Source organism: Onychomys torridus, chromosome 18, assembly GCF_903995425.1.
Source record: "Onychomys torridus chromosome 18, mOncTor1.1, whole genome shotgun sequence".
Classification (NCBI taxonomy): domain Eukaryota; kingdom Metazoa; phylum Chordata; class Mammalia; order Rodentia; family Cricetidae; genus Onychomys; species Onychomys torridus.
This window is the reverse complement of record NC_050460.1, coordinates 41700332-41722084: the sequence shown is the minus strand read 5'-3', so window position 1 is coordinate 41722084 and position 21753 is coordinate 41700332. Positions and strand designations below refer to the sequence as shown.

At 42.8% G+C, this 21753-nt stretch overlaps 1 protein-coding gene across 2 annotated transcripts in view; it reads left to right on the top strand.

Annotated features, from left to right (window-relative positions):
• Mcu (mitochondrial calcium uniporter) overlaps positions 1-21005 on the top strand; it is a 166947-nt gene extending 145942 nt beyond the window's left edge. For both annotated transcript variants that reach the window (XM_036168456.1, XM_036168457.1), the window contains exons 3-8: positions 2304-2474; positions 3529-3633; positions 11783-11943; positions 13750-13953; positions 17039-17155; positions 19157-21005. In XM_036168456.1, coding sequence (XP_036024349.1) covers positions 2304-2474; positions 3529-3633; positions 11783-11943; positions 13750-13953; positions 17039-17155; positions 19157-19234 — 836 coding nt within the window. In that variant the 3' untranslated portion in view covers positions 19235-21005. The remainder of the gene's footprint in view (positions 1-2303; positions 2475-3528; positions 3634-11782; positions 11944-13749; positions 13954-17038; positions 17156-19156) is intronic.
• Positions 21006-21753: the final 748 nt, after the last annotated feature.

Genomic DNA, 21753 nt, shown 5'->3' with positions numbered 1-21753 from the left:
AACTGAGAGGGGAGGGGATAGGAACCTAAAGTATATGAAGACGGGTTCAGAAGCTTTGGGACACTATCATGTGATTGAACACAGCAGAGTTAGGACTTTCAGGAAGAGGGGTGGAAGACAGAAAGAAGATCAGATGTTTGCCAAATTTGGTGGATACTCTGAATGCACAAATCTAAGAGATTCAGCCATTTCCAAGTAGACTAATCAGATTGGAAATCAAGGCGTGTCATAATCCAACCATTGAAACCCATGCTAGACCAGAAGTACAAAAAGCACATAGAGGAATAAAGAAAGATACACCATGCCCAAAATTCTTATTTTGTGGAAGACAAGGCAATTCAGTTAATTCTTCAAAAAGTGCCAAAAGTGGGGGAAAATCTGTCAACTAGATTTTCTTTTACATACTAAAAATATCTCTCTCCAAAGTCAAGGTGCAGTGACTTTTTTAGACATACAAAAACAGAAAGAACTCCTTGCCAGGGCATTTGTGCAACAGTGATATTTAAGGGGGTTCTTCGGACAGGAAGGAAAGGGTGGCCTAGAGGACTGAATGTAACATGAAGGCTCTGTAAATGGTCAGTATATTATTTAGAGAAGAATGTACATTTTGCTCAGTATAGGCACAAAGGTTTCCCAAATACCGATTTGTAGGTGACTGGATCTGCCACAGATAGACACTGGCTGTCCCCCAGAAACATTCCACACAGAGGCTTTTAAACAAGTAATCCTAGATGCTTTATTGAGAGACTAGAAATAGCTTTTCTATTTGCATGCGTGAAGATAAATTGCAGTTGGTCTGTGCATCCAAACAGTGCTGGGCAGGATGAAGGTATTAGGGTGAACCCATGTTAACCTAAAGATGTAATTTAAAAAGTACCGCTCAGTCATACAAATGAATGAACTACAATTGCATACAGCATGCATGCATCTCATAACCATGCCCAGGGAAGGATGCCACATACGAAGAATTATGAGTCATTCAGCTCCGGTAATTTACTACAGAATCAAACACAGTAGGCTCTAAAAGCAGGCACAAAGGGATTCTCAGGGGTCCAGGGAGGGAGTCTAAAGGAATAGCAGTGACATTCCCGACCTTGAGACATGTCAGAACTCATCACATGTCCATTGAAAATAAGAATTGTTGGGATTTTGCTGTTAAGACAGACAAGGAACTTGGCTGTCAGTGACAACTATGGAAAGTTCGATTCTTTCCAAATCTCTAGAACAGTTCCTCCTAATCTAATTTGGAGGGGTGTGATGTTTATGAGAATAACAGAAGGTGCCTTTTGAGTTACAAAGGGAGCTCATTATCACCTAGTGATCAGTATGTTGGGTGTTCTGAGTGGTTTGTTTTATTCCTTCCCTACAACATCTCTGAGAGTTAGGAACCCACTCTCCATGTGGGGTGGGGGGATCCCATAGACGTTATGCAATTCCCAAAGATGCTGAGCCAGGATCCAATCCCAAATTTTACTCCAAAGCCTATATTCTCCCCTCATGCTGGCACCATCTTTCAATGTTTAGCTGCTATTGTAAGGGTTTGAGCTGAAAACTTTGCTTTAAATATATATCTGGAAAGTTATTCTTAGAAAAGGTTTTCTGGGATTCATTTTACTAAGGCTCTGTGCATTGAAATTGCCAAAAAAAAGAAAAGAAGGAATGCCATCCATGCTGTGTAGCAAGTCCCTCCGTGGATGGCTAACAATGCTCCACTTCATACATTTCTCTTGTGAAATCCTCGTGAGCTTTCACTTCTGACTGAACTCAGGAGGATGTGCACACACACCCGAATGGGGCTGGTTTCTGTTTTAACACACGGCACATCGTGTTGTGTAAGTGAATGCTTAGATATAGTAAGCCTTAAGAGTCAGTGTATCATTCTGAGGAAGAACCTCAGTTATTGTTGGTAGACTTTGGGAAGAATTTCTGAAAAGTCTGGCTCCCAAGACTGACACACCCCTACAGACTGTGGTTCCTGAGTACAACCTTGCCCGACAGGACCAGGACTTGACTCGCCCACACCAGAGCTCCCAGTGTTGCATTCCACCAAAGCCTCTCCTTGGCCCACTCGGAAGACAGCTCCTTGTGCATTTTTCCATCTCAGAAAAAAATAAGTCCCTTGGTCTGTTTGATGAATCTGTTCCTAGTTTAACCCAAGAAATTCTTATTCTTACACTTTCTTTAAAAACATTTTAAGTCACGCTGAGGGGGGTCCCACCACAGGTGAGAATAATGGGGATGAGATTTCTGACTTACAGTAAAGCCTAACTGCCATGTGTTTGTTTGTGGGTCCTTTTGCTCAGATGTGACAGTGGTTTATCAAAATGGGTTACCCGTGATATCTGTGAGGCTACCGTCTCGGCGTGAACGCTGCCAATTCACACTCAAGCCTATCTCTGACTCTGTCGGTGTGTTCTTACGGCAATTGCAAGAGGAGGATCGGGGAATCGACAGGGTTGCCATCTATTCACCAGGTATAATCGCCTCCGTTTTTAATTCTCGCCACCTCTGCACGCCCCACCCCAAACAGCCCAGTCCAGGAGAACATAGCGCTGTTATCGTTAGAAAACATGTGAGGTTTTGCTTCACAAGTGTGGGAGACAGAGCCCTTTCTGTCCCAGTGGTCCTCAGGACATAACTGTTGGGTGTCAGCAGATGTGTGCCCACAGGGAGTCTCATTCAAAAGCAGCTCACATCAAATGCTGCCACAAGGACAAGCAGGCAATCACATTTCATGTTATTGCGGCCTCTTGTCATTACCGTAGGTGCAGAATATGTTTTTCGGGTAGCTGAGCCCTCAAATGTTTACCAAAATAGAGACTATACAATCAGACACTAAAAACTCATTTGAGGTAACATCTGTTTATTTAAGTGCCACACACACACACACACACACACACACACACACACACAAAATGTTCTCACTGTGACTTAGAAAATGTCTCAAACCTACAGAAAGATTGAGAGACCATTTACCCTTGGCTTGGAGTCACCAGCTAAGACAGCCACCAACTTCTGTCCTTTGGGTTTTGACCTCTGTGCTTCAAACACTCCAGACTCATCTAGTAATGTACTTGGTAGACCCATCTGGTACATTTGCTCCCCATCACATCCTTCCCTATTGAGTTAATTAGCAACTTATCGGTGGCTGGGTGGCCAAGTACCGTGTGATGAACAGCTCTGAGTCGGTTCCTCACCCGGCTTCCAGTGTAAAGGTCTTCACCTCCCCACGGTGACTCCAGATTCCAGTGGAGCCCTGTGGACTCCAGATTCCAGCAGTTAGCTCACTTGTTCCCACAACTGCAGGAAAAGCAATTATTAAATCATCACAAAGAGCATTATACAAGCCCATCTATGTTTAGCATAGGCCTGGGGGGCATGAGCAAAGGTTAGCAGAGAAATGGGGGAGAGCACTAAAAAAGCTATTTGAGATTTGGGGGGTTAGGTTGTTGCTGTTTTTTTTTTTTTTTTCTGACCATTCTTAAATAATTATGGGTTGGTGACTAGTTTCATTTAAAATCTTCACAGATGGCGTTCGAGTTGCCGCCTCCACGGGAATAGACCTCCTCCTCCTCGATGACTTTAAGCTTGTCATTAACGACTTAACATACCACGTACGGCCACCAAAGAGAGGTAAAAACAACAACAACAACAACCTTAGTAAAATTTTGTGAATGTGGGAAGGTCTTTGGAAAGACCTAAGTTTTCCATGAGTAACCCTGAGAACATGTGGTCTTCACACGTTTTGTACAGCAAGCCTGGCTATGCACTAAGCCAGGCTTCCGCCTCGATACTGAATGCATTATCACTCCATCTCACGTACCTGAATATCCTTACCATAAGCTCCTTCCTGACACAGTTTTTTCTCTCTTTAAAAATTTATTATTATTATATGTTCGTGTGTGTGGGCGTGTGTGGGCGTGTGTGCCATAGCATACTTGTGGAGGTCAGAGAACAACTTTCTTTCCCTCCATCATGAAGCCCCTCAACTTGAACTCAGGTCTCAGTCTTGGCAGCAGGCACCTTTATCCACTGAATCAACTCAGCAGCCTTTGATTTTCCATGCAGATGATTTCTTTTGGCTTACAGTTCCAAAAGAATGCATCCATCATGGCAGGGCCACATTCTTATATGTTAAACTAAGAGGAAGGAAACTTTTATGTTTAAATCAAGGTTTTCTCTGATCTGTTACACACTGTACTAGGGATCAGTCATTCTGTTTCTTCAGTGGTTTAAGTTCAGCTGTCTGAAGTCACTTGTGTGGATGAGACTTGGCTTCCAGTGCAGTTAGTAAATCCAATGGAGTTGTAAATATAAACTGTATTTGATACATCCAACTTACCAAAGATTATGTCATTTTCTTTCTTGCTTGCTTGCTTCTTTTTTTTGGTTTTTCCAAACAGGGTTTCTATGTGCAGTAGTCCTGGCTATCCTAAAACTCACTCTGTAGACCAGGCTGGCCTCTAACTCAGAGATCTGCCTGCTTCTGCCTCCCTAGTGCTGGGATTAAAGGCGTGTGCCACCACTGCCCAGCAAAGATTATGTCTTAGTTTAGTTTATCTTAAGTGTGTCCAGAACTTAAGCATGTCAAATATGACTGAACAAAATCATCTCACAAAAAAACCTGCTTAGTTATAAAACTCTGATAATCTCATGTACAATACACGACAGGATATTTTTTAGACATACTTGGATGCACACATGTAAAACACAACACCAAAAACAGAAACACTGGCAGCACACGAAGCTCACGATAGGTTAGGGGGTTGGTTATCTCCATGATCACGTGGCTGACTGGAAGCAGCAGTGGGCGCTCTCTGCCAGACGTCACTAGCATGGAAAAAGATCAGATCTCAAAATGAGGACCATGGTTCCTGTGCATAGTGCCTTCTCGCCACTACAAAAATCAAAATGTTCTGAGTCCTGGGGCCTTCTGTAGTCCTTAGAATTTCCAACATATGCATACTTTTATGTGGGGAAAAAAGTGAAGTGCCCAACTTTGGTGCACATTTTAAGAGGGCATCCAAATACTTGGTAGTCAAGGCAGTATTTTAATGGTCTCTGTTATACACACACGTACATAAAATGCATGCCACAGTATTACTGGTCTTCCTTTTCATCCCAGGCTCCAGGGCAGCCATTTTTGGACCGTTTTTCCTCTGCCCTGATTCATTGTCATTTGCCACTAATGCTCCTTCTACAGTCAGGACTCCCTCCACTAACCTCCTAGGACATCTTCTCTTAGTCCAGCTCTTAAGAATTGGATCTAAGCCAAATACAGTGATGCACGCCTTTAATCCCAGCCCTTGGGAGGCAGAGCCAGACAGGACTCTGAGTTCCAGGACAGCCAGGGCAACACAGAGAGGTCCTGTCTCAAGATAGATAGATAGATAGATAGATAGATAGATAGATAGATAGATAGATAGATAGATAAATGGATTCAATGGGCTGGCGAGATGGATCCATTAAGAGCACTTGCTGCTCTTTTTGAAGACCCAGGTTCAGTTCCCTGTCCCCACACCAGGGGGCTCACAGTTGTATGTGACTCCAGTTCCAGGGAATCCAGCACCTGTGGCCTCCACAACATAATACACACATGCATACAAATTTAAATAAATAAGTACACTTGAAAAAGAATTGGCTGTATCATAGAAACAGTTCAGAGTGAAAGCCTGAGTAACCACCCTCATAGACCCACCCATTAGCCCACGTCGGCCTTCCCACCACACACCTGCCCTACACACACACACACACACACACACACACACACACACACACACACACACACACAATGCCTGTCTCCCTGCTCCTTCCTCTCCTCCATCTTCTCATGTTAAAACCATCATGTCCGCTCATCCATGGCACCCTAAAGCATCCTATTTATTCTTTCTCTGGTTCCAAACAACCCAGAAGTGATTAACCTCTGGACTCTTGCTTACTCTTTTTCTCTGTAAATGCTCTCTAAGAGAGCAGGCACTGTGACTCAGGAGTATTCCATGTTGAAGGAATTAAATAGCTCAAACAAGGAACATTTTGATTGTTTGGAGGCCAGATTCTCTTGTCGAACAACAGAAAAATGAATGAATGCATGCATGCATGCATGAATGAATGGTAACACTTAGGAAAGGAGATGAGAGTTTCCGTATACAAGTGTACAAGCTAAGAGCTTTCATTTGAAATTATGACTAATCCAATGACTCCTCAGTGTTTTTTCAAACAGAAAGAAATGCTTTTGTTTCTTAAATAAGGCTGCTCTCAGACTGAGTTGGGAAAATTAAAATAGAAACTGATCATATGAGGGATTATATTTGAGTCACAGATGATTTTTTTTTCTTTTTCTGTGTCTCAAAACTGTGAGATACCTGCCCAACTTCCCTAGAAGTAGATTGGGATATGAAATTTTCAGGGGTTAAGTGTCTAAAATTTATGGAGATAACTATAACCCAAATGGTGGAGTTTGGCAGTATTCTTAAAGAATTTTGTGTGTTGGTTTTGGTCATTTGAGTCAGTTTCACTATAGAGCCCCAACTGGCCTCAAATTATTAATCCTACCGCCCCTCCCTACCCCCCTACTGTGTGGAGTGTACGTGTGCACCACCATGTCTGGCTTCCTATGTAGTTTAAAGAACTGTGTGTGTTGTGGTGTATTGTGGCTTGTACGAACTAAAAATACTCAAAATGTTGTGTAAACTCTGAGTTCACACGTAGCAGGCTCCAAGGACAGAGGATTCATTCATACCAAGTCCAGGATGGCCACATGCCATGTGTACATGGGACAGCAGGCTGTAGGTGTCCACAGCCTTGTGCCTAAGCCAGGGGAACAAGAGGACCTGTATCCCAGGTTGGAACAATTCTAGCTCATCTTTTTAGTGGCTATGGCTGTTTGTCATTGAAGTCTCAAACAGAAACAAGAATATAGAAAGGAGCACAAAAGCCTGGAAAGTAACTAGTTACGTTTCTCTTGTTCTTGGAAAGGAAGAAAATGTACGCTGTGTCACTAGAGGATATCATTTTGATTGGCACTACTATAGCCAGCTCCCATCTAGCCATCTACGGGAAGTGAGAGACCTTGCTTCTTCTTAGTGATGTGATTTGAGGAATGAGGTCGAAAGGCAAACTAAACTGCCTCATTAGAGACCCAGATACCAAGACCTTCTCCAATTATGTTTGTGGATGACAAGACTTCCCATGGCTCATTATATTAGCATATCTCTCTGACATTATTATTATGGGACTGATGGTGTATTCAGAGATGTTGGTAAACATTGCCATTATTTTTTTTGTGTGTGTGTGTGTGTGTGTGTGTGTGTGTGTGTGTGTGTGTGTGTGTAAACCATGCATGATTTAACCCAAAGAACTATTGCTAAGCCATTAGCAAAATTTTCATCTTCAGTGGCTTCTCAGGATCAAGGGTTGGGGTTATTATTGTCACCTGTGCCTTGACAATACCTTAGAGCCATATCATTCTTGTTAAAGCAACCTGAAAAATAAATTGTAAACTCCGAGTCCACCAAAGCTTTACCTGTACATAAGCCAAAAGATTACTTTCAGCCAGGTCTAGAATGGCACATCTCTGAGACCTATAACTTATCATTATCTGGGTTTTTTTTTTTTAATTGCTGTTAGAAGGCATTGTGGTAGCTTGTTAGTTTGTTGTTATTATTGTTTAGAATAGATAATGCATTTATAAGGTTCAGTTCCCAAAGTCTAAAATAATCTTACATAAAAATCACCTATCACCAGCCCCCCAAATAGCCTTTATTGGTACATAAGCAAATATGTATACACATTTTAGGCAAACGGTGACATAGTATCATACATACTATTTGTATAATTTGTATCATGTCTCAGTGAAGCAGAGCCACATGAATATTATAAAAAAAAAAAAAAAAAGATTTATAGTAGGGGCCTGGGAGATAGTTAATCAGTGATGTCCTTGCCTCACAGTTCTCTGAACACATGTAAAAAGAGTCTAGCATGTTGGCACATATCTGCCCAGTGCTGGGGAAGCAGAGACAGGCCAGTGAAAGACCTTGTCTCATCCACACACACATGCACACACATGTATGTCTTTGCCTGTCTCTGCCTCCCCAGCACATGCACATGCATGAGTACACAAATATACCCATAGACAGGCATGGAAATAGTCATGGGAGGAGAAAGACCTTTTACAAATTATAGCTAAGCTAGAGAAGAGGGGTCTGAAAGGGGAGCTTGGGGGACCAGAGAAAAGTCAGAAATTTTGAAGCTGTGGTACCATGGGGTAGCTTGTTAGGGAACCTGGAAATCCATGCACATTCAGATTTTAGTGGAGGCCTGCAAAGAAGTGCTTTATTGTAGGTGGAGAGATTCTTCTGTGTTGTTAAATGGAACTTTCTGGGTTTGAGTTCAGTCCCCAGGACTAAAGAAGAAAAACCTTGTGCAATGTTAAAATGTTACATTTTTGTCCTTTCGAATGTAGTAGCCTATAAGTAAATCGACCCTAACTGGAGAACTGAATTTTTCAAGTAATTTAAATTTAGCCAATGGAAAGTTACAGAACTGTCAGTCAGAAGATTAAAAACAACAACAACAGGAGTTGAATAAGTTCAAGTGGGGTGACCATCACTAATAACAATGTATTGTATTGTTGAATACCACTGAGTAGATTTTGTATTCTCTTTATTAAAAAAAAAAGTGTGTGACATAATAAATATATGTATTTGGCCATTTCACAGTGAATGAATACATATTTCAAAATAACATATGATGATAAATGTATATACTTTTTACTTGTCAGTTTAAGATAGTTAAAAATAAACAGAAGCATGTGGCTAGTGGTTCCCATATTGAACAGGCCATTTTTAGAAGTCTGCATCTGGTTCTAGGTCTAGATTTGCCATTAATCAACAAATGCTACAGAGGAGAGGTCGCCTGACACAGTGGGAGGGAGCAGATGCAGTTGGTCTATCAGCAGGCATCTCTGCATCTGCCCAGCTCCCAACCTCAGCACCCTTCAAGACATGATGCCATCTTCCTCCTTCCAAGATCTCACCTTGATTTCTCTTTTGCTTAGCCCTGACTCAGAGCCACTCAGAGGAAGGTATTCTTGGAAGCATACTATGGTCTCACACATTAACTGGGTATAAAAACTGACTAAACCGCTTTTCTTACCTTGTGGGAGGCTTTGACGACCTTACCATGCCAGTTTGTAAGGAATGCCTCCTCCTCCTCTTCCACAGTTTTGGGCTGTGTTTGTTTGGATGATTCCTCCCGCCACCTCACAGCTTGTTTTATGACTTACTGGCAGAGCGTGACAATGTCTCCATCTTTTGCCACAGTTTACGTGAAGCATTAAACGCATATCACGAAAGATGGAGATGTGCGTATGTCAGGAAAATATGTAGAACTGTTGTGATAGAGGAAGTGTGGATCTGAAGTTAAATTTTAAAGAAGAAACATTTTTTTAAAAAAAAAAAGCTTATAAGTGTACCTATGCCTGTGAAATGAGACACAGAACCTTCTAGCTGCAGCATCAACCTAGAAGAGAAAAAACAATTATGTACTGCCTCAGTGAACACAGGAAGACTGATACAAAAAATAAGTTTCGTAGGCATAGAGGTGCTTGCCTGAGCTTCCAGCTCAGGAGACAGAGGCAGGAGGATTGTGAGATGAATACACGGCCAGCCTGAGCTTCATAATGAGACACTGTCTCTTAATCAGTTAACTAAATTAATTAAATCTACACAGTGGAACCCATGGCCTGAAGGTTATTTTTCTAAACTAACACATTTTAAATGATTTTCTAATAGAAATTTCCTTTATTGTAAAACAAATGTCAACCTTATTTCCAAATGCTGTGGTAAAACACCATGACCAAGGCAACTTAGAGAAGGGTTTGTTTGGGCTTATGGTTCCAGAGGAATAAGAGTCCATGACCATCTTGGCAGGGAGCATGGCAGCAGACAGGCCAGCATGGCACTGGAGCAGCAGCTGAGAGCTCACATCTTGATCCAAAAGCAGGAGGCAGAGGGCGCACTGGGGAATGCTGGAGGCTTTTGAAGCCCCAAAGCCTCCCCCTCATGACACACCTCCTCCAACAAGGCCACACCTAATCCTTCCCAAACAGTTCCACCAGCTGCGGACCAAGCACTCAAACATGGCCTGTGGGCACCATTCTCATCCAAACCACCACAGCATAGGATACTATTTGGGAGAGAACTTCAGTAACCATGGGAAACATCAACTTCAGGATTTACCTTTTCGAAAGAGAACTGAGTTGCAGGGGGAGTGTTAGGAGGTTTCATTTTACCTCAGCTCCTGACCTCAGAGTCGGGAGCTGTGGGGTCCACCAATGTTCTAGGTGGAAGAAATGCCCTCTAGATGCATTTGTGTGGTAAAGCTACATTCCAGTGTGAGCTTGCAGCCTTGCTGCGGTAGGATCCTCTTCTCATGGATGACTTCTAGAACCCACAGTGCTCTGGTTTTTGTTGCCATTGATCCCAGACACATTTACTGAAGCTCTAGAAGATTCCATGTTGGACGTTTCACCACACCAGCCCTTCTCCAATCCACTCCCCTGCCTTCCATGGATTTCTTCATTGATTAGCTTTTTGTGATAACCATACTGAAGGCTATTGGAAATAGATTGTCCATGTTTCCCGGAGCCAAATTTTAATTTGGGAAAGGACTGATCAGGGTTTGGAATGTAGATGAGTTTTCTTTAGAGCCTCAAAGCACAGTTTAGAGTTTTGGAGACACCTGCTGCCCGTATAGAAGATAGTGAATCAAAGAATTATATCTTTCACCTTTTCGATCGTTTTCATAACCCTTTACAGCATGATACTGAGGCCCAGACAGCTATTCTGGGCCTTTGCTAAACAAGATAGAATAGCAGTTGGCTGGTATGCTGGGGGAGGTGTGTAGTGTTAAGATTACTACAGTGTTGGTGGGTTTTTATTTTATTTTATTTTTTGCCTTTACGTTTGCAAATTTGAAATGCTGTATATGTTTTTCTCAGAAGTGTCTAAGTGGGGGAAAACATCAGCAAAAAATGTCAAGGCCACAGGTAAATTACAGACCAACCGTTTAATAAAGAATCATAACGAAGCTGATCCTGACCCCCCCCCCCAACTTGCTTTGAACTTGTGTCCTAAGTTTTTTGTGTCTGTCTGTTGGTATTACTGTTTTTTAGGTCTAGGGAATCAGGCCCAGGCCCTGGTATGCTAGACAAGTCCCCCAGCCACACCCAGCACTGGGGTAACCCTTCCCATTTCCCTTGGTCCTGGCTGTATTCATACTACTTGGACTTCCAAGAATAAAATAATAGGTATTGATTTCAAAGTTTTTGAGTCACCCTCCTGTGATTTTTACTTCCTTCATTTATAGACTGATATTTTAAAAACTGTTATTCAGTTTAATGATGAAGGACTCCCATAACGGATGGACCTGCCTCATGGCCTTGCCATTGTCTCATAGATCTAGGAATAACAATTCTTCATTTAAGGTGTTCAGTTTTTATTACCTTTTTAGTTATGTAGGTGTGCACGTGCATGTACTTCGAGTTTGTGCATGTGTGCACACTTGTGCACATGTGGAGGTCAGAGGACAACTTGTGGGAGTTGGTTCTTTCCTTCCACCATGTTGTTCCCTGGGATTGAACTCAGGTCATTGGGCTTGGCGGCAGGCACCGTCACCCACTGAGCCATCTCCTGGCTAAGATGTATTTATTTTAAGGTATCTGTTTTTATTCTTCTCTCATACAGTATATTCCCCACCACAGTTCTGAACCTCTTTCTTTCAGACCTCCTAAGCCATGAAAACGCGGAAACCCTGAACGATGTGAAGACGCTGGTCCAGCAGCTCTACACCACGCTGTGCATCGAGCAGCATCAGCTCAACAAGGAGCGGGAGCTGGTAGAGAGGTTGGAGAACCTCAAGCAGCAGCTGGCCCCCCTGGAGAAGGTGCAGACCCCCTCAGGCTGCTCCCTCGATCCCCTGTGTGTCAGCCCCCTAACCCCCAACACATGGGCTTCCGTGTCTCACTTTGATAGACTTGAGTCCACTTATTCAAGTTGGTCCATTAGCTTATTGTTCTGAACCATTCAAAAAATTCCAGTCATTGCCAAACGAGGACTTAAAAGGGAGTTGTCTGGAGCCTTGGCACTAGACCAAGATGCCAGAGATCCATTTGTACCTACCCCGCTACTAAAAGACTAGAGGACGGCTGACCAGGAGAGCTGCTGAATGTAGTGCATACCAGGTCACGAATGAAGAGTGTACGGAACACGATTGTGTAAACCTAATTCACTGTAAAAATATCCGTGCTACAGAAAGTCAAAGGAGTGTCAATATGATCCAGGGTTTTATTCTATTTGTTTATTTATGTGTGACTGTGTGGGCATGCACATGCCACAGCGAGCACATGTGCAGAGCAGAGGACGATGTACAGGAGTTGGTTTTTCTCCTTCTACAGTGTGGGTCCTCGGGATTGAACTCAGGTCATCCACCATGCTGGCAAGCACCCTTACCCACTGAGCCATCTCACTGACCATTACAACCCAAGTTTTAATGTATTATTCATATATATTATTCATATGATGTATTATTCATATACCATTATTCGTATTCATGTCCATGCTTATACACAAGGACAATCAGAAGGAATATAATAACCTCATGTAGGCCCATGATTGACTTTTCTCCTTTATGCTTTTTAGAATATTGTATCGTGAACATGTTACCCTAAATCTTTATGATATTGCAGGTGCAGCCATTGCTCACTTAATGATGGGGAAACATCCTGAGAAATGTCTCTAAGAGACTCCATCGTGAGAACCTCACAGAGTGTGTTTGTGTAGACCTAGGTGCTCTAGGTCTTTGCTCAGCATGACCTCTTGATATAGTCAGAGACATGGTGACCCTACATATATGAGGCTTGTATAACCACCTCTAGAATAACAATAGAAAGTACAGTTTAGACAATACTTTCCCCAATAGTGTTGCTGTTCATTGCCGTCAAGAATCATACCACTCTCTCCTACACTAACAGTACAGTGGGCTTCCATACGCCAGCATCACCACAAACACGTGAATCATACACTGCTCTTGTGGGAGCACATCATATATGCAGTCCCTCACTGACCAAATCATGATGTGTAACATGTGACTATATTTTCATTTTAAGAGGCTGGATAATTGGGATTGAGAAAGGAAGAAGTCCTTTCAATAGTGGGCCTTTGCTGTCCTAAGGACAGTTGTTAACATGTGTTATCTACCATGTGGCATGTTCAGCCTCTAGAACTACTCAATAAGAAAGCTAATGGGACCCTGCAGATCTCATTCTGCACACGTTTGCTCAGAATCCGCAGTCTGTGCTGACTCATTCTCTTGTTCTGCTCTGGGATAAATCTGAACTAAAACTGATAACAGATAGAGTCTGACACATTAGTAAGAGGACATGGCAGCTTTTATTCACCTCTTTCAAAAGTTAGCCTTGCCATCGGATGAAGAGCTGTTGAAACTCACACTCTTACTGCCTCAAACCTCTAGGGTAAAACTTCAAGGAAGCACACAGAATTCTTAGTTGGCCCCGTAGACGTTGTGTTTGGTAAACGCTACCACTGTTATTTAGGAGGCAGGTTATGATTGCTGGAATTGACTCCAGCTTGTTGATAAGCCCTGCTCCATTTGTGGACATAGAGCAGTTTAAAAGAGTTGTGTGCTGTTTCCAAAGCAAGTGACTGAAGGTTGTCCATGTGTGCCCACTAGGTACGAATTGAAATCAGCAGGAAAGCAGAGAAGAGGACAACTCTGGTGCTATGGGGTGGCCTGGCCTACATGGCCACACAGTTTGGCATTTTGGCCCGGCTTACCTGGTGGGAATATTCCTGGGACATCATGGAGCCGGTCACCTATTTCATCACCTATGGAAGTGCCATGGCCATGTACGCATACTTTGTGATGACGCGCCAGGTAAGGATTCCTTTCCAGGTCTCTTTTTACAAACCAGGAATGGAGTTTTCAAGGCGGGTCCTCAGTTACCTGCCAGCACTGTTGTAGGTGCTAAAGATGGAGGGGGATATGGATGACACGGCCTTGGCCACTATGAATCCCACGTATAGATGCTTCTAGAATTAACATTGTAGTAAGATGAATGGGAACAGAAGAGTGTGCCACCATAAGGGATGTGTTCACCTTTTTGTTTGATATTTATTTATTTATTTATTTGTGATACTGTTTTTACAATGCTAAAGCTTAAACCCAGGGCCTCATACACACTAGCTCTCACACTGACCTACATCTCCAGCCATAATGGCTTGACTTTCTATATATTTATGTAAATATTTTTATGTATAAATATATGCCACCCAACTTTTCATTGAACTTTTAGAACGGAAATTCCTTATAATTAACTGAATGCATAAGCTAGACTCTAAGCTACTTCTGTGTATGTTCAAGGATGTTTTGATCCATAAAAGAAAGGTGAACAGTAAGAACTCAGTCACTTTATCCTCAGTCTATCTATCAACCAAGGCCACCTTAGTGAATACTAGTATCTGAACCAGCTTTTGTTGACGATGTTGGATCAAGTGTCATGGAAATCCATGGTGACATTTTGAGAAGATGGATTATGGCTTTTTTTTTTAAGTGTGGTGCCAGGGATCGAACCCAGGGCCTCTCCTATGCTAGCCCTGTCGGCACCTGTCACCATGTCTGTCATTCTGGATCTAACCTTGAATAAGCAGCATTCAGAGCAGTGGAGACACACAAGTCTCCCCACAGTCTCTTTGTGTCTAAAGCAGGCTAAAGGTTGCTTCAGGAAGTTTTACATGGCTGCTTTTGAACTAGGCATTTTCCTCCTGTTGTTAGGTCTGTGATCATGGACCTAGGCATGTGTGGGGGAACAAAAGCATGGGATTTTATGTAACCTTTCTTGGCCTCCCAAACATGCCTGGTAGAGAAGAGCGAAAGTGACGTGTCCATGTTCTCTGAATGCTCACGCAGGGTCTGCATGAGCCTGTGACTCAGCAGTCCTGAGTGAACGGAACGAGCAACCATGTCATCCTACCCAGCTGCCTCTCTGGGTGCAGCCTGCCTCAGTTTCCCTCTTCCTCCTCCCCAGCCTGGGCTTTGGTAACTGATGGCTGTCCAGCTCAGTCTCTCAGCTCAGTGTTTGCCCTGTGTTCTAGTCCCCCAAGATGCCCTCCATTGCCCCTTAGCCCATTCCTCTCCTTACAGAGTTCTTCAGTCTGGAAAGTTCTCCCTACTCCTTTCTGTCTGTCTGTCTGTCCTATTTCAAGGTTTACTTAAATCCCCACCTTTCATGAGCTTTTGATCATTTTCCTACAGCTCAGTGTCTCCCTTTCCTCTTGAATCACTGCAGTGTATTAGTCTCTCATTGTCTTGTCCTGTGCTGTCTCATAATTATTTATCCAATGTCTTTTCCTTCAAGGGAGACTATAATATCTTTATGTAGATTATTATTATTACTATTATTATTATTATTGGAAGGGTGTGGATTGTTTGCTCTGGGGACAGGCTCTCACTTTGTAATTCAGTGTGGTCTGAAGTTTGGGATCTTCCTGTCTAGGCCTTAGTGCTGAGGTTACAGGTGTGCTCCAGCACACCTGCTCAGGCAGGACACCGTTCACATTTTACTCCCTGACCCTGTGACATGGTACCTTATGTCTCAAGGACTGAATAAAAGGAACAAATGAAATCAATGAGTCATGCCTTCAAGAGTACAAAAATCTCTCCAGTTATACCTTGAATTCAGAAACTGTGATATATTCTTGCCAGTCAGTCAAATTTTTTTTAAAAAGACATTTTCCTATGGATTTTGCATCTCTTAAATTATGAAAAGATTAAGCTCCCCTTCTCACATCTGTGAAAACATCCATACACCTTTCCCCGAGGTGTATCGCGTGTCATACATTTTACATCTAATAGCATAAATATACATCCCCTCATGTATTTAGTCTCAATTCTATAAGTTTATGCATAGGTATTTCCGAAAACTAAATAATCTGGATCTAGAATAATACTAGAGGTATTGAAGAGGCTAGGAATGTGTCACATGCCTTCATTCTAGCACTTGGGTAACAGAGGCATCTGGTCTACATAGAAAACTCTAGGCCAGCTTGAGCTGGGAGGGCTGGGCTGGGGGAGGGGAGTGATTACTGTCACAGAATGCTCCTCTCTGTACAGATTCATGGGTGGTGGTGGGGGGCTCCACATTAATGCAGTGCTAGTCTGGAACACAGTGGCAGCACTTTCTACATTACCATGTAGTTGTATCTTTAGAATTGTGTTCTTCCTGTGTGTTAGGTGAGCCACTGAACTTGAACTTGTCGAATGTTGTTACTGCCCCCAAGTGACAAGTTGTGATATAGCAGTAGTAAACAATTTAGTCACGCCACTGACCAGAAGCATCAGCTAAATTAAATGCACAGAATTTCTTATGCTAAATATTGCTGTGCCTAACTACCATCTCTAATGAACACCACGAGCGACATCTAAATTCTTCTAAATTGTTACAATGATATGCTACATTTATTCTCAATCCAAAGAATCTGTACGACGGGCAAAGTCCTTGAAATAATAAAATTCAGTGAATCCAGGCCTGCTGGCCCATCTCAGCTCAGCAGTGGTAGAACAGACGCTGGACACCAGACTGTGCTCTACAGTATAATAGCACTAAGAAATGAAGAGACTCTGGTTACCCGAGAACAATCAAATCCCAGCACAGTGGCAAGGGTCTGCAGTCCCCGCTGCCGGGGAGGATGAGGCAGGGGGATAGTTTGAGCCCAGGATCTGTGCCTGCCCAGAAACATATTCCAGAGTCGTATGAGAACAAGTCCAGAACTTGATCTCAAAACACAAAAGACAAACAAATGTTTAAGAAATAACTAAATATGTACCACGGCATGTTGGTCTGTCCTTATGTATACATGTTGTGTTGAGTCTAATTAATGTTAATAATTAGCCAACAGTTAATCAATGTCTTTAGACAACTACTAGTGAGGACCAATGGACTAATTTCTCCTTTGTTTTGTAGGAATATGTTTATCCAGAAGCCAGAGACAGACAATACTTATTATTTTTCCATAAAGGAGCCAAAAAGTCACGTTTCGACCTAGAAAAATACAATCAACTCAAGGATGCAATTGCTCAGGTAAATTCTAGAAGAATTAAATGAGTGCATTCCCATCTTAAATAGTATCATTATTATCCATAATCATGGGCCTTCAAATGGGCAGCCTGCCTCTGCCTCCACTGGACCCCAAGGAGGGATTCAGCCACTGTATCCTGGGTAAAGGTGGTTAATCAAACTGTTAGCAGTGGACACTTAGCTAGAAAGTTTTTTAAGGAGATTGGTTTCTCATTATGACATTTTTCTGTTTGTTTGTTTTAAGGCAGTGTCTTCTGTAACCTAGGCTGTCCTTGAACTCAATATATAGTGGTTAGGAGGACTTGAACTTCTGGTCCTCCTGCCTCCACCTTCCAAGTGCTGGGGTTGGTTTTACATCTGGTTTATGAGATGCCTGGAATTGAGATCAGGGCCTCGAGCATGCTAGGCGAGTGCTCGGCCAGCTTAGCTACATCTCCAGCTGTTGTTTTTGTGGTTGTTGTTGTTGTTTACGAGTCATGCCTGAGTATGTGCCCTAGGCTGGCCTCCAGCTCCAGTGATCCTCTAGCTCAGTCTCTTGGGTACTGGTACTGGGTTGACACCAGTGTGACACCACCACACCACCTCTAGTTTTCATACTTGAGTGGATGAAAAGATGACACGTCCCAGCTATCCTGTTGACACAAACACTGAAATTTTTAGAGCTATTTTTTTCTTTTTTTTTTTTTTCATTTTCAATTCTTCAGAATTGCCTGCTTTCCAGTTAGAGTCATCTGGGTGTTTTTTATTTGTTTGTTTGGTGAGTTTTGTTTTCTCTTAATCGCTCTACAATAATTGATCCAAAGACTTCCCAACTAAATTGGACGGCAGCAACAGCACCAAAGGGAACAAGGAGGAGAGACCGAAAGGTCTGTGCCAGGTGTACCCTGGAGGTCATTCTAGAAGACGAGCGTATTTTCCAAGAAGCTGCACCTCTTTCAAATTCCTGCACTTCCTTCGATTTTGGCGAATGAATCCCTGTTTGTTTTCTCCATAGTCTAGTGATTTCAGAGGTTTTCAACAGTCCCCAGAAGGTCTTCCTTCCTCTGTAGTATTTAGCTACCTGGCGTGTGTGTGTGTGTGTGTGTGTGTGTGTGTGTGTGTGTGTGTGTGTGTTGATAAGGTTGTACTGTTAATAGGCATAATCCACCTTCCCACCTTGGCCTAAGCACACATTGCCTTCTGGTGCTGTATGTAGTCATTCTAAGCCAAGGGTGGTACTGGTCGGTCATCTCTGGAGCCAGTATAAATACAGGTGCATCAGCCCCGCCCACAGCTAATTAATACAATCCTTAAGATGAGACCCAAGCATGAGACACTTCGAAGAGGCTTCAGTTGACTGCACATCCTTTTAACACTGTTCTAGGTGGTGTGAAGACTCTTCGTGTCTATCATCCTAGCACTGAAAGGCAGAGGTAGGAAGGCTGCTGAGTTTGAAGCTAACCTAGGCTACAGAGTGAGATGATCTCAAAAATCAATGAAGTTGAGCAAAGCATGGTGGCACACGCTTTTAATCCTAGCACTCCAGAGGTAGAGGCAGGCTGAGCTCTTGAGTTCAAGGACGGCCTGGTCTATACAGTGAGTTCCGGGACAGCCAGAGTTAAAGGAAGGAAGGAAGGAAGGAAGGAAGGAAGGAAGGAAGGAAGGAAGGAAGGAAGGAAGGAAGGAAGGAAGGAAGAAAGGAAGAAAGAAAGAAAGAAAGAAAGAAAGAAAGAAAGAAAGAAAGAAAAGAAAATTAATTGACTGAGTAAATACTTAAATAGATATTGAATGAACAAAGTCTTAAGACTTTGGTTCCTCTTAAAGATTTATGCAGGAATGCTGTCACGGATGTCTGACATGGTCCCTGCATTCTTAGGCTGGGGTCTTCTGACTTTCAGAGTCCCTGGGAGGATGTCTTCTGACTACAGAAATGAAGGCAGGCAGGGCTGTCCCCTCTCTCAGTAGGCAGCCATGTTGCTGACAGCTTCACCGGCCACCCTTCCTCACCTGTTGTCTCTATTTTAGGCAGAAATGGACCTTAAGAGACTGAGAGACCCGTTGCAAGTACATCTGCCCCTCCGACAGATCGGAGAAAAGGATTGACCTGCGCAGAGCGTGAATCCCGGCAGAGAGCGCGCCTGTTTATAACTCATGCCTTTTTAATCAAAGCATTGCAGGTGGAAGGGGGGGCTCGTGGGGGAGAGGGTTTTTACCTTTAATTCTAAAACAGAACACAAAAGGGATCTTAGGGAAGAAAGGGATGCTCAGTTCTGAGGATCAGGCATCATGGAGTACAAGTGCTTAGTGAATCTTGTCTTAAACGTCTCCATTTCCAAACGAGCAGAACACAGTTACAGCTGAGAGGACGCAGCAAGGGGGAGGTTGGGGTGTTCGTTTCTTACATCTTTGCAAGGTCTGCAAAACACTAACACACCAGCACCCCACTCAGCTCTAGTTTTGTTTTTTTTATTTTTTTTTAATTTAAAGGTTTTTTTTTCTATTTTTGACATAGGAATAAATAACTATATAAGAAAGCAAATCCTTATGAATCGTGGTTGGCAGAGTCTGAGCCGGTGAGATCAGCCTTCATCTTAAGCTAGACCCAGTCTCTGCAAAATTACCAGGAATCTCTCCATCCTGGATCCCTTTTCTGACCAGCTACCTACTTATGTACACCCGCTGGTTACACTACTTTTAATCAATAACCACTGGAGTCAACGTATGACTGTTTGATGATTGACAATTGAATTATCTCTTCATGGTTCTCGTGTTGATCTCCCAGGACTCCGGATCGGTGTCTAGAAATCACTGGCAATACCGCATGAGGTTTTAGTTGTATTTTGTTTTGTTTGTTTGGTTCCTAATTAGTCTTCAGAGGAGGAAAAGATCCCCTCCTTTATACGCCAGTCCCATTGATGACGCCCCCTCCTCCACATCACAGGTCAGAGGGCCAGTGTTGATCTGTGTTACCAAACAAAGGAGGATGGAAGGTCTGCAGATCGGCTAAAAATCATGGCTGTGTGGCTGATTCAGACCTGCAGTGCCCTTGGTTAATCTAAGACGCACACTTCCTCACCGTTGTGAGCCCTTCCCAACCCTCCCTCTCCCGTTGCTGTAGATCAAGGGCAGATCTCAAAGGGTGCGATTCTCTTTATACAGAATACCTTTCTATGGCTTCCTTCAGCTCACCTTCTCCACCCTCCTTCTTTTCATCTTCCACTGAGAGACAGAAGAGTTAATCTTATACTCTATCAGAATGTTTTCTACTATATTCCCAGATGGCACCTGCACTCGAAAAGTCCAAGAAATCTCTGTCTGCTGTCTTGTTTTTAACTGTCCCGGGGGCAGGATGGCAAGAACGAAGCGGGGCTTGCTGCACAGCTGATGGGCTTTTGGCTTTTTTTATCCCTTCACGTGATTCATCCCTCCTCATGGGGCAAGGGGTTTCCTTTTCCTCCTCCTTTTGGGGTCATTGTGTATGGAAACAACCTCCAAATGACAAACCCAGACTCCAGGTGCCTTGCAGAGGTCGAAGGTCAGCCGGGACTGCCGCTTCCGCCACCACCCTTCACTGGCATGACAGAGTGAAAGGATGCATGTCTCAGCCCCAGCCTCCTACTTCCTTCCTGTTGTCCAACCTCTCCCCCGTTTCTTTCTGTTGTGTGGAGTATTTTTAAACCATCCATCCTGTTGGTGTGCAGGGCTCTTACGAAGGAAAGGCACAGTGCAATGAGTGAATCCTCTGGGTGGTGTGGGAGGCAAGGGGGGGGGGCAAACAAAATGTTGAACATGTGTACAATCCTGTATCATTTATGAAATATGTATAAAAAGCAATGTACCTTCTGGAACAATAAATACTTATTCAATTTTTGAATCCTAGTATCTCGTTCTTTAAAACAAAATCAGAAAGAAGCTGACTTTCCTGTGATTGCAGCTGGGAAGATTTTTCTGTCTAAAGTTATATTATATATAGACTGGGTGTGGTAGCACACACATTTAATCCCAGCATTCACTCAGGGGGCAGAGGCAGAGGCAGGTGGATCTCTATGAGTTCTAGACCAGCCAAAACTACAGAATAAAACTCTGTCTCAAAAAATAAAATAAATTTTAAAAAGTAGATTTTATAAAAAGTAGCAGTATCAAATTAAGCTTTCTTCCTAAACCTGTATGTCACTAATTCTTCCCTAACGTAGTGGACATTGTATTCCTAATTTTCCATAGCCACCAAGATGTCAAGTCATTTCTGTAGTCACTATAAAGCATCATTGAAACTGATATCCTCACCTTTTGATAACAGGGAGGGGAAAATCACTTCTATATCATTCTACCTTGATTACATAGAAAGCTGTTCAAAAATAAATCAAATTAAATAGCCATTATTTTCAGAAATTGAATCAAAATTTATGATCGCTAACTAAATAGGAAATTATCATGGGGGATAATTTTGATGCAAAGATGCATCAAAAAAAAAAAAAAAAAAAAAAAAAAAACCATGGTATCTGGTTGCTCTGTGAAGACTGAGCTCAGAGAGCCTGCAGAGTGATGGTCCATCTCCCTGCAGCTTACAGAGCCTTACTAGACACAGCTGAGGTAAGTGAAGTGTAAAGGAAGGGTGAAAATGT